Here is a 13,836-nt window from a genome sequence, read left to right on the forward strand (position 1 = left end):
TCAAATTTGGAAATTAACCCTCCTGTTCTGTTCATTTTTTAGGTGTTCCCGGGTGATATAAACATACAGGGGGGGTTTGCAAATACATGAAATGAACCATTTTCATTTAGAATGTTGATTACACTAATTAAGGCCAGTAGAAGAAGTTTCATACTGAAAAAATAATTTTAAGTATTTTTCCTAGATTTTCAAACTTTAAAAAGGGTCAATTTGACCCGCAACATAACAGGAGGGTTAAGATGAAAACTGAGGCTGACAAAAAGCCTACAAACAGTTAACTTAAGTCAGCTTTTTTTTGTTTTTTTGTTTTGTTGTTTGTTTGTTTTTTCAGGAGTGGGAGGGGGCAATGACCTTGTCCTATTTCATCATTAAAAATGGCATCCCCCAGGCCACACAGTGCATCCTGTCAATAACCCTATTATAACACAAGGGCAGGACGGCTGAGGCTGGGGCGTGAAGTTCAATTAACAGAGAGGGGGCTGCAAACAAAAGTATCAAAACAACGTACTGAGTGAACGGGCAGGCCGGGGGGGTTTAGCGGTTGGCAGGAAGTTGCGATGCAGAAGCTTTGCTCGGCGCTGCTCGGCGCTGTACCACGGTCCTTCTCACAACAGCGACCCCCCCCCCCCAGGACTCCTCCCCCTCAACTCTGAGAATATGTGACATTCACAGATATAGGTAGTGTAATTTGATTATAGCACAATGGGGGGGTGGAAACTGTGTGCCCCTCCCCCCCCACCCCACAATAAGTGAGCAATCAGAGCAGACTCAGCCGGCCTCTGAACAGAACAACAGCGGCCATCGACAGCGCGGTCCGAGAAAACAGCGATGGCGCGGTGCCAGGCACGTCCTCGGCCCCGTCCATGAAAACGCGCCTCCCGCGCCACCCGCGCCCGCACAACTGCGGCCTCGTGGGAAACCCAGTCTTTCTGTGCCAGCCAAGGTGAGACGCTGATTCAACCTGACTGGCAAAGCCCGCTGGGCTTAATTTACAAAAAAAGGACCACCCTATAAAAGGTTTTCTCCTTCACGATGATGTGTCCTGCAGCATTCTTTCTTTCTTCCTCTCTCTCTCTCTCACTCACTCACTCCCTCGCAGATACACAAGCTCAATACCCCAGAGGGTATACTTATATCACACAAGTTAGGATGGTAATGTATGTATATTTACATAAAGGCCAACTATATATATATTAGGTCTCAGGCTTGACTCCTAGGCTAAGCACAAGAAGGGAAAATGGTCTAATTGCAGTGACTAATAAAATAGGTGAGACAGGGCACTTTAATAAGCCTCTAGCCTTCACAGTTTTGCGGCAAAAAATAAAACATAAATCAGACATCATGCTGCCATCAAAATTTAACACAGGAGCACTGAAGCAAAGAAAATTTATGAAAGCATGTTTTTTCCACCATTATAATTTGATGGCAGTACAGTGCTTTCTTACAGCTAAATGGAGTCACATTTTTCAGCAAAGGGAAATTGGGCAATCTTAGTTTTAGCCTACTAAAGCCAGCTGAGGGCAGCTATGACCACGTCGCACCTGTGGAACATTCCTTCCGTTGTCCAAAGCAAGCTCAGCTAAGCTTGTCTAGTTCAATTTCCCAACTCGTAATAATAGCATTACCAGTAATTCAGCAATAGTAGTATAAAAGTGAGGGTAAGTCCCCCAAAGACAGCAGTGTCTTGGCCAGCACATCTGAAGTCTACTGCTCATCCATAAAAAACAAAGTAATACAGCAACAATTAGGCCCTCGTTCAGGCAAACCTAATAATTAGGGCTGGGAAGACTCCAAAATTGCAGTGGTCTCCTCTTAAGAATGTGTGATTAGGCATTGTAAAAGAAAAATGAACAAAAAACAAAACCCCAAAGAAACTTGCAACAGACACCCACTGGTACATTCCACCGCATCCCCATTTGTTCCCCAAACGTGCAGGACATAGCATCTCATTAGCATCTGTGAGGTTCACCGACGCCGACGGCACGGACGGCCTGGTCGGAGGCCTGGCCCGCACATGCGCGGCCCCCGCATCGGGGCGCGCGCCCCACGCTAGACTGGGCATGCCGAGGGAGCGGAGGGGCGCAGAAAAGCTCTTCTGAATGACCGGGTGTGTGTGGGACACAAAGGACGCAGGGGCCTAATTATGCACGCGTTCCTCCTGCCAGAAGTCTCCGGGGAGAGAAGAGGCGGGGGGTGGGGGGGAGGACCATTCAGGGGTACGGTGGTGGTGGGGGGGGGGGGTATGGGGTGCCTCCTCCTGTGAGCAAGAGTTCCGTCCAGTGTGCAGGCGAAACCAAACTGTGGCCTGGCCCTCCTTCCCCTTAAAAGCACTAAGTGATTAGTGTGAGCCTGGCTAGAGACTGAAAGAGGGAAGACGAACGTCAAACCTCAGGACCATCAAATTCCTTCCACACTCTGTTGAATATGCTGATGATGCCTCGGCTTACCGCAATGTCACCTTCCAATATTGTTATTAATATCGACATGACAAAAATATCCTATAAATAGACTTCATCAGCCATTAAAGGCATTTTGAGCTGTAGAATAAATAAATGCTTGAGATACAGTTTCCTTTCGGTCAGAAATAAATGAAAAATGACCTTTGAAAATATGCAGATTACCCAAGAACTTCTCCCCTTTGACAGTGAAGACAACAGGCAACAGGTATCGTCATATCATCAGACTAACAGTGTCAACACAGTGCAAGCACTCTTCAAATACAAATGCAATTTCTCTCTCTCTCTCTCTTCTCTCTCTCTCAAACCCCAGGCAAGCACTTAATGCAAAGTATTTTGCACTGTTCCAGGAAAGATAAGTTGTTTCTTGCTACTTTTCAAACTTTCATGGGTGCTTCCATCCCTTGAGGGAGGAATAAAGTGCTTGTAAGTGAGCGATGAAGGAATGCACCACATGTACGGCACACAAGCCATTATCACTGTTTACCAAGCCAATAGAGACACCACAGGGATCGTCTTTAGGAGGATTAGAGAGAAGCCCTGCAGTGTCACATATGCACACAGCATTGTAATGGTGCAGGACACATAAACAGCAAAGCCTCAGCGTATGCCCACCTTGTTAATTAAACAGTTCTGAAGCTGAAATGAGTCACCAGCTCTGGCAGTTTGCAAGGAAATTGTCTAACATGCCTACACAATACCAGTTTGTAGGCTTGCACATATAGTACGACACACACACACACACACATACACACAAATACATGCTTGGCACCAAGCATGTTTCTTTAAATAAACCATTTTGTGTGGTGCATTTGTTGAGGGGAATCCAAGTCACACCATCCTGGCATTCAATTGTACAGGTCTCAGTAAATACCTTTGCTGGTTTGACTTTCGACATGAAAAAAAAAAAACTGAATGTGTCCTACTTCCCTGGCTGGTATTTCAGGAGCCGCGTAAAGTGTCAGGAATCAAAGACAAAAGGAAAAAACCCACCCTGTGCACAGATGGAGCTGCCTCATCTAAAGTTCTCATCTGAGCAGGGAGAAAATAAACATTACTCTTCAAAAACATGCAAAAGGAATGTGCCAGCGATGGGGCTAGACAATGGTTTCGAGAATATAATTATCTCCCCGAAGACCATTAGATTCACTCCCTTTCCCCGAACGCATGGAAAGTGAATTCCTCCAGAGCTAACCGAAACGAGCGCGAATGCCGCCGTACATTTCCCCTGCTACGAGCGGGTATGGTTGGCCTGGTTCCGCGCGCTCCGGCAGTTCTTCACCCAGCAAAGCACCCCCGGCGCACAGGCACTGTGAAATTACCGAGCCACGGACGACTAACTGCTTCAGAATTTCATCTCATCCGAGGGAGAGCCTGCCTTGATATTTTCCGTGGCAGAACTTCCAGCTTTAAATGCATCAGGACCCCTTCCCTAAAAGTAAACGGCACGGTTATCCTATTACAACTTATTCTGCGTCCCCGGGGTAGCCCCTTAATACAATCCTCATAATACGCATTTATATTATATTAGTTTGCTCCTTCAGTTCATGATAATGTCGGATGCGAGACAAAACCCCCATTTGACTCATTGGCCGCACTAATGAAAAGTAGACTACCTAGTTTATCCATTAATTTTACATTTTATTTTGAATCTTAACAGGCTGTAGTCACTGATAGGCCTGGGTAGGCCTAGTCCTATCCAGATTGATCACATTCCTACCAAATCAAATGGGAGAAAATATATACTTTATATTTGCATTTTTAAGATAATGCATTCGATTTGTTTTGATCTGTGTGTCATCGTTGTATTATGGCCCATTAAAACTGGAACATCAAAAAGTTACTGCACGCGGTAAATAAAATAAAATAAATAAATAAATAAATAAAAATAAATTAGTATTGAGGAAAGGTTGTCGACTCAATGCAGACAACTAGCCAAGTGGTAACTCTATACCTACAGTTCATCTCATTGCTTATGAGTCCTTGGTCCACTTGAATGTTAGCTTCCCTGCAAATATACAATGGAAATCAGACGAACATGCTCCAAGGCCCCGATACTCTAGTAGCCTCAACACTGCTGTATGGGTCACTTCTTTTGGATGTGTCCTGTAATCAGTGCTTCAAACGGCAGGCTTTATTGTTTATTGAATGTAGAAAGACGTCAGATTGGCGTTAAATGAAATATCCTTTAAATAAGCAAACCGTCGTGCCTGCTGCGCGTTGTTTGGAATTGTGAACCCACATGTGCCATCTTATTTTCCAGGTGGATAAATAGTCCTAATTACTTCAAACAAACAGACGATGTAGGTTCACGTATATAGTTGTGAAATACATCAGTCCCACACTTTTAACTAATCAGCTGCCGTCCGGACATGTGGACCATGCAATTTTAAGAGCTTTCCCCAATATTGACTTTTGTTTCAGGACACTCGCACCTTAACGTTTAATGACAAGGGAGTGGAAACTCAACTCAGAATGCGCTCACTCAAGATTGAAAGCAACAAATTCATTTCATAAACATAGGCAGCACGGTTCCGGAAAATGCTTAACATAGATTATAACATTAAATTATGTTGAATTGAGCGTACATTATTAAAACGTACGGAAATATCCAGTTAAATTGCTATAAGCAACTGACAGAGACTAACTTAAGAGAAAAAAACAATGTTTGCTTAGTGCAGATGCAGAACGCTTTGACGAGCTCGACAGCTTCGTAGCATTTTCCTCTTAAAGAAAGTTACAAATAAACAGCAATGCGGGGTTGCCAGTTGCACTGGCAGGCCTAACGCACATACGTTAGCCTGCAAATAAATCGTGCGGACACCTTACCTATATGTAAAGCAGTGTATGTGGGCTGTCACAACTACGGCGACGTGGAAGAAATATGAAAACGAAGTGTTTCTAGAATCTAAAGTCCATCCCAGAATAGTTATCCAAATAACAAGAATGATTCAATATTAACATATCAATATTAACATATCAGCATAGCATATTTCCAAGCATATTTATTAATTCATAAAATTTGTACCATGCGTCAGAACGCAAATATATATACACCACATAGATATCTTAATGGATGGTCCACAGGTCACGAAAGACCACTTCACTTCAGATCATGACATGATTTATATAGACTACACAGTAAAATGATAGGCTACAGTAAGTAAACTTATAATAAAATAAAATGATAGGCCTAAGTGAGCATTTAACTGTAACAGAATTATAAGAGTCGAAGAGGAATGCAATGTCACAAGACGGTTTAACATTAAAGATTTTACTGTGTAAGTAAATCATGTAATATGGCCACTGGTAGGCTATCAACACTGGTCTCTGAAGAGCCACACGGGACTTAAAACACGCAGGGCGTGAGCCCTCAGAATGTCCATATACTTAACAGACGACAGAGCCCATACTGTCCTCCTACATTTTCCACTGTGTAACAAAAATCGATAACGGATGAATGAATTAACTAAAATGAATGAATGAATGAATGTCTACTGATGTTCGGCGCCTCTAGTCCTGCCTCCTCCCACAGAAACCAAACAGCGCGGTTCAGTCTCCCTTCTCCAATTTAACTTTATTTAAATTTCTCGGGCGCGTCGCTAAATTCGCTTCACACCAGTGCCGTAGACCTCAACCTCCACCAGTTCCCAGACATGCTGGACACCTGTCATTCCTGATGCCCATGATCTGAACAAAGCCACTGATACCAGAGGGGGGTTATTCCAGTTTTATACAACAATAGCCTATAAGAGAGCTTAAAACACACGCGGTTACGTGGAAAGGGATATAGACATATCGCAAATGTCTTATATTATGGCTTGAAAATTATAGGCTATGGCGCAAGTAATTACAGCACAACAGGGACTCGAGTGCATCACCGAATGTCAACAGGAGGACTTGAATTCAGTCAGAATATAATAGGCTATAGGCTACGATTAGGCACACTAACTTATGGAAAATCAGAACAAGAATGAAACTGATTGAAGCGTCCATATTGAGAGAAGACAGTTGGACTTTCCGTTTGTATTCGATTAGCCCACTAATTATGCGAGACCTTAACAACAGGAAAAATCCCATTCTTACCTTTTAGGTTCCGGACTTTAATCATCACGTCCGCCGGGCTCTTCAAGCTCTGAGCCATGTAGAGCCGACCCGAGTCTCGTTCGATCTGGACAGGAGAATCTGCTTCGGAGATAACCTCGAACCACCTCTTCTCAAACTTCATATCAGGAACTGTAAAAATCATATCTCCGACTTTCACATCTTCGGAAACCGTTACGGTGTAAAACAGTTCCTCGGAAACCGCTCGCGGCTTCCTAACTTTAAAGAGAGAAGCCCCAACATCAATTACAAGTATCGCCGGCTCGCTTTCTAGCGCTACGCTTCCGTTGTCTTTTGCAACAATGTGAATGGTGATATTATTCACACCCTTAAGAGAATTAACCAGCATCACCTGCCCAGTTTTGGGAATGACAAATATATTTTCATTTTGTGGGAGTGCGTAATAAGTGATTTCGCTGTTATGCCCACTGTCTCTATCCATTGCAAAAAAGCGAACCAGTTCGGAACCTATTGGGGTGAGTTCGTTGACTTCTATCATTTCATTTTTACTGATGAATTGAGGCATGTTGTCGTTCAAGTCAAGCACTGTGATTTTTATTTCCAGGGTGTTATTGAAACAGCCAGACCATACAGCGCTTAAGGTGTACATTGAGATTTCTTCCCTGTCCAAAGTTTTAGTGGTTTTCAAAAAGAGCTGTCCTTGTTCGGGCTTGTAAACAAAACGAAAATCAGACGCGCCTTCTCCTTTTAATGCCACACAGTGTCCCGATTCTTTGATAGAATCACGGCATTTTTCTCCAACAGGTAGAAGTAACTCGTCCACTAGAGTCTGCGCCGGTGCATTTTCCACAACATGTCCATAATACACAGAGTCTGATGCGTTCACCAAGGAAAATAAAATTAAAACAAAAATAAACGTGAGCAGTACTCCTGGTGAATTTGCGGTTTCCCGATGCGCCCTCATGTCTGGATAAATTTTGTTGGTCTACTTTTGCAGTCGAAACATTAAACCCGTGTTCATTAATACTGTAATACACGAGAGAGCGAATAGGCTATGGCTTCAAAAAGTAAACAAAACGTCTTAATCTCCACTAACCCGTTTAAAATGTAGAGGCAGATTTGCTGTCATTCAATCAGTACGAGTGTCAATTTAACGCTCAACTCCAAGAACAGCATCTCCACCGAAGTCCTACGAAGCTTGATTTTACTGACACAGAGAGACGGAGACTCCATGTGGTACTACGATCAACGCCCATCACGTCGAAGCCAATCAGGAAGATGGAGGGGATGGACAGCGCGTTTCTGCCCGCCCATGAGGAATTTTGCCTTTCTGCGCCAGGAACGTTAAAAACTTAACATTCATGTCTCCCGCACGAACGCGTGAATAGTCTAGGAATGGGGGGTTTTGTTTCCAAAAGAAAAGACTCGTTCTTTAATTCTGGTCTCTTAAATGAAGATTGATCCGTGGTGAGCCTCCAGTTTACAGTTACGCCATTGTCACAGCTGAAGTTTTACAAAAACCAGGATGTTTCTTTCCATAGTAAATTACTCTGTATATTCGGGGAAAATAAGATATGTCATTGGAAGGTAGATGGGAGATAATTTTAAGAGCCCATAAAGACAATTCATTCACAGTCTCACTTAACACCCATTATACTCTGAAGTGAATCATTAAATATGAAGTGTTGAAATAGGTAATATTTACATTACATCCATTATATGAGCACAGCTCTCTTTGATTTGATTTAAATTTATGGTGGCGGTTGCAGAGATGGGATGGACTACGTAAACAATTTGCCATGCCAAATTGGCAGAAAAACTGTAAGGCAAAATTTCAGCATGGCAACATTCACAAGTAAGAGCACCCACATAACCAATCCCTTGGTTGGACTGGCCTGTATATTTTACTTAGGCTGTTGATTTTGCTCAGTGATATTATGCATTATTCAATTATTATTAAATTGCATTATTGAAATGATTAAATTAAGGCACTTATTACTTGTAGGTAAACCCCTGATGTTGCCTTCACTTAAGGACCCGTCTGTTTTATTCAACAGGATGTTGCCTAATACGTTCTCCCTGTACGGTACACATATACGCCGAGGAAATTACCTAGGTTCATTTTGCACTGCAGCAATGTAAGGAGGTATTCAAGTCCAAAAACTGACTGTGAAATTGAGTGCACATTTTACAGTTTCCATTTTCATTTGTGCCATGAACTTATTTCTTATGAAATATTCACTTTCCCAAGACTATTTCCATAATATCAGGCTGGCAAATCATCTACCAGGATCCCCAAAAAACACTGTGAGGAATCCTTTTTCTCCTCCTACGGAACACAATACAATTTAGCAGCGAAGAAGAATACCCATTAAATCCGCTTGTTTCGTGCCTGACAGAAATGGCTCGTTCAAAAGGCATATCTGGCTGCTTCAGTGAGCTCACCACGGTTTCATCCGCTCGTGTTCTGGAGAGGCAGGCAAACACAAATACAAGCAAAGACAATCCCTCTGAGGTGCGAAGGCTGCTACTCCCCAAAGTTCAGATCAAAACGCATACAGAGAGATATCAAGCAATGCCTTGCTACACTGAAACTCATTTCCACCAAAACACAAGTGTTATGCAAGCGTCGTTTTCATATAACAAATCTGTGCCTTCAGTGTGTCTTAGTGAAGTCATACTAATGTTAGTCATCAGAGAGAAAGCATCAGTGAATCCTTATTTATTTATCCATTTATTTATTTACATCCATTGCGATTATCAAACTCATTGCGCGCTCTGGAATATAACAAAAAACTCCCAGCTACCTCCTGAATTCTGAAATTATTTGTTTTACTTTTGGCAAAGTCCTTTCCTTGCCGACTGCATTATCTTTGATGCATGTCAGTCTATTGATGTGTGTTTTTATCTACACCTATCCCCTGTGCATTGTGACAAAATGCAAATTGTGTAAATCTTCCTGAAGCTCGCAGTAATGTTAAAGCTTATTGGCAACAACATTCCATTGCAGGATTCAAAGAGGGGGAGCCAAGAGGTTGAAGCCATTCGAGACCATCCTTGTCAGTTAGGGGGAGCCATCAAATCATCAACACCATCATTCACATGCCCGTCTCCCGCGTGCGGTGCAATTTCCTGCACTTTCATCTTACTTCATAGCACTTTTTTCTGGCACCTATTTTTAAAGCAGTAGCTCCGGTTAAATTCCTGTCAGTGTGCTGTCATTAATATCTTTATGGACGCAATCCCAGAAATAAAAAAAAGGCACTGACGGACATAAAAGGGGCGTGCGCAATGGACCGGCAGCTACACCTCCAGATTTGAACTTCACAAGCTTCCAGTAACAGCTAATGGGGCAAAGCTCAGCGCGGTCACTGGACCTCTTGTGTACGAATGCAGACCGGACATGTCCTGCGCACGCAGGAGGAAGAAACGGCGGTCAAGGAGCTGCATGTCAGGAGCATCATGGTTCAGTGAGCGCCTGCACCTGTTTGTTTGCTTGCACAGCTGCCCATGGGCCCAGGACCACTGGCCACAAATACAAATGGCCGCAAATGATCTTTCCTTGTTTTTTAGCGGGGCCTCGTGTGGGACTCAAGGGGACAGGAGACCTTTCGGTAGGCCAGTTTGGATGCAGCTGCTGTTCTATAAAGCAAGGTGCTTTACCTGAAGTCCTCTAGTAAAATTTAAGCATTGCAATTATGCTCTATGTAAAAGGGTAAATAGTTGTGCGAACCACTTACATGTGTGAACCACTTACATTTTAGTAAAAGCTGAGAGTTATGTATTTCAGAAGTCCGTTCCCACTCCATAAACTGTCTTGCCTTGTTTTCTTGAAAACCAAAAGCATACATGTGTAACATTCCCACATGCACATACACCCACCCACACACAAATACACACAGACACAAAAATACTGATATGGCTTTACATAAAACCATTGTTTTCTCATAAACCCCATTTAAAAATGGAGAAACTGAAAAAAATCTTGACAGACAGCTGAATGCCTGAAAGCAGGAAAGAGTTCACAGTGTAATACTTATGCATAACTTTAAAAAGAAACTCGCTTGAATATATGCACACAAACACACACACACACACACGCACATGCATACACTCATACATACTGTATATGCAAGTTAGTTAAGCTGAAGGCGACAGTCTCTAAATGATCCCCCACAGCAGAAAGCCTCCACCTCAACTTGCTTTGAAACATATAACACAAATTACAGCAATTTACCCCATGAGGCACTGTGTCTGTGACAAGGGAATGGATTTCAGGTTGACGGTGTCGAATGTCGTGTCACTGGCACTCATGCCAGTCTTTCATCATTTTTTGGCATGCCTCCCTGTGGAAAAGCTGACAAGAATAGTGGGTGAAAGAAGGCAATCTGGTGAACCTTGATTGAGTTTCTCTGTCTAAGGTCACTCAGAGAACTGACAGGTTTTTTCTCCCTCTCTCCTCTTCCGTCTCTCTCGTCCTCCCTCCCTCCTTCCCTCTGTGCTTTGCTGCTTTCATCATAACAGTCCTGCACGTTTTTTATCTGGGAGCTGACAGTCAAATGAAAGCCAGGTGGATTTTCCCCCCTGTCCCACCCCCCAAAATACACAGAGGAAGAATTATTTGGGTTTCAATAACCCAGTGTGCACCTCTCTCCTCCCCGTTCGTCAACGCGGTCCCTGTTTAGTCATTCCCTCCATCAGATCTTCATCTCAATCCAGGGTGCTGATGTTTCTCATAAGTGTCACACGCCAGAGGTTTCAGCTGGATTCGACTGGGGGCAGGGAGTATGCGCTTGAGAGGTGTGTGTTGTATCCTATGTGCAAACAAAATCACCGTTTGACATAACATTCGTATTCGCCACAAATATGGCAGATTTTTTTACCTCTCCTTACATGCCTCAAGTGGTACAATGGAGCCCAGTGAGGGAAAGAGAAATGCCGAGTTTGAGATCCGTTGGCATGTTGGAGTCCCATGTGACCCTGCAGCCAGTGACATAAAGACCATGCATCAGTCTTTGCCTGTTGCGCATTTCATTCCATGTTCATCAGCCCATTGTCTGACCCACCTCGTTCTTACCCTCCCAAGCCATCATAGATTTGCTGACGGTTCTCTGGAAGCGACGGACAGACACTCTGTCACAGGTGGTAAATCCTCCTCAGCTTATCCAGAGGACTGTGGTACCCTTCATGGCTGAGCGTGGCCATTGTGTTATGAGTATTAGGGTTAAAGGTTGGGGCTCATCCCTCACATTGTGCTGCCTCCAGAGGCTGGGTTTGGTGTGCCTGGGAATAAGAGGAACATTTCCTCATACACACGCGCAGTGGTTCCCACCTGGTAGGCCAATATATGGATATATTTTAACTGTAAGGGTAATTTGGGCTGGGTCTTACATACCCCTTACATACCCCATGAACTGGTCTTGAAAAGTTTGGGATCTCTTGCCATTTTGTATATGGGTTAGATTTGCGTGCCGATTCCAGACTCAACCAGCAGAGGTCTCTCTTCCAGGCTTCTCCCCAGCTCTACCACCTGCCGACTCACAGCCCACTGGTTCAAAGCCATGTGAATCACGTACTCAGAACTGGGATGGTCCAGCTAGCACTATCCTGCACTGTGCCTCATGAGTAATCAGTCCCTGTTCTTTTTCCAGGAACCCCCCCCACCCGATCACTGAGCCATGTCTCTACTCAAAGCCCCCCTGATCCTCTGATTGCAATCAATGGAAGCACCTTCTAATTTTGTCTGCTCTGTTCAGGAGGCCCCTCGAAACAGGTGAATGCCAAATGACTTGTGACAGAGGGTGTCATTAGAGTGGTATGATAGCTTGTTCCACCTGTAATAAATACAGATAAACAGAGCCAGAGCACAGCAGCTGATCTATGGGATGAATTCTGGCCAGGATAGCACGGACATTCTCAGTTCCAGAGCTGTTCCTATACCCCTGAGCCCTTGGGACTGACATGTGAGTAGGACTGTAGAAAAACACATGTGAAACATAACTAGAGATTATCATTTACACTGAGAAATATAATCTCTGTGCTGTATATTGCCAAATAAACTAAATGTTAGGTGTAATGATGTGGCGCTCTTGGTAGTTTTGGTATGGTAGGTATCTAAGTTACAGTTTGGCAGAGTGTATCTCACCTAAGCATCATAGAGAGATTGGCACTTTTCAGGGTTTCCCACAGAAATAATTACAATGACAATCGACACTCACTCTCTACAAATGTAATCTCCCGTACCCTCTGTCCTCATGTTAACACATAGAATTCCAATATAACTTCACACAATAACGGTCCAACATTGTTTTGTTTTTCTTCTGTACCTTCACCTGCTTTTGGCACAATCATAAATACTTGAAATACTGCCTCATTTCAAAGATACGAACGCCTAAGTGTAAGTGTGCTTCAAGGTAGCAGAATAGAGAGTGAAGGAAAGAGCCTGTTGGAACATTATGTTTCACAATCAAGAACAGACGCGGACAAGAGCTAATCAGCTACAATTTCCAGTTAAGATAAATTTACTGCAGGTAATGAAATGGGTTGCCTGAGTATATGCTGAAACAGAAGCCCCCCGAGTGGCAAGCAACACATCTCATACTGGGCTGACCTCTTGGGTGGAATCAAATGCGGCATTAAGCTCCCGCAGAAGGAGAAGAGCACTGAGGTTTGTGTACGCACTGCGCTCCTCATCTTTATACGGCTCCTCCACCGAGTCGCAAGCGGAGTCCCAGCAGTGCTCCTGTCGTACCTGCTCCGCTCTGCGAGCCCGCATAAACAGCAATGTGCCAAATCAGCCCGTATTCCTCGGTCGGCCCTTCCACACGTCCTATTTCCTTTCATGTCAGTTACAAACAAACAGAGAAATGTCAAGGCAACAGCAACAACAACAGTACAGGGGAGGGGGGGAAACTGCCTGAAAGGTAGAAAGGAAAGAAATGCTTATCATCTTAGAGGGGATGATCTAATTTTAGAATCTCATGACTCTGTTGGTTTTACAAAGCATAGCCGAAAGCGGCATATTTTGCATGGTTCAGTGTTTGTTGAATGCAGAGCGTCTTATTCCCATTTGCAGATAACCTGTTTTTGGTGTGCCTTGCACACACTGCTCAAAGTGCCCCCGTTTGTTCACCTCCCGCTTATGGTGCACACAGACACTGCCATGCTTTTTGTGACATACCTCACTCTGTGCACTTAAAAAGCCCCCCCCCCCAGCATATTTTAATATGATTTCTGAAAACGACCACAACAAAACACGAGAACCGTATTATGCTACTGTACTACAGAGCAATTTTCAAAGAGTGGTATACTTAGC

The 13,836-nt window shown here is 43.7% G+C and overlaps 1 protein-coding gene across 1 annotated transcript in view; it reads right to left on the reverse strand.

Annotated features, from left to right (window-relative positions):
• The window catches only part of si:dkey-22o22.2 (neural-cadherin), a 103,333-nt gene extending 95,618 nt beyond the window's left edge, over window positions 1–7,715 (reverse strand). Inside the window, exon 1 of the mRNA XM_064338918.1 lies at window positions 6,543–7,715. Coding sequence (XP_064194988.1) covers window positions 6,543–7,485 — 943 coding nt within the window. The 5' untranslated portion in view covers window positions 7,486–7,715. The remainder of the gene's footprint in view (window positions 1–6,542) is intronic.
• Window positions 7,716–13,836: the final 6,121 nt, after the last annotated feature.

Source organism: Anguilla rostrata, chromosome 1, assembly GCF_018555375.3.
Source record: "Anguilla rostrata isolate EN2019 chromosome 1, ASM1855537v3, whole genome shotgun sequence".
Lineage (NCBI taxonomy): Eukaryota > Metazoa > Chordata > Actinopteri > Anguilliformes > Anguillidae > Anguilla > Anguilla rostrata.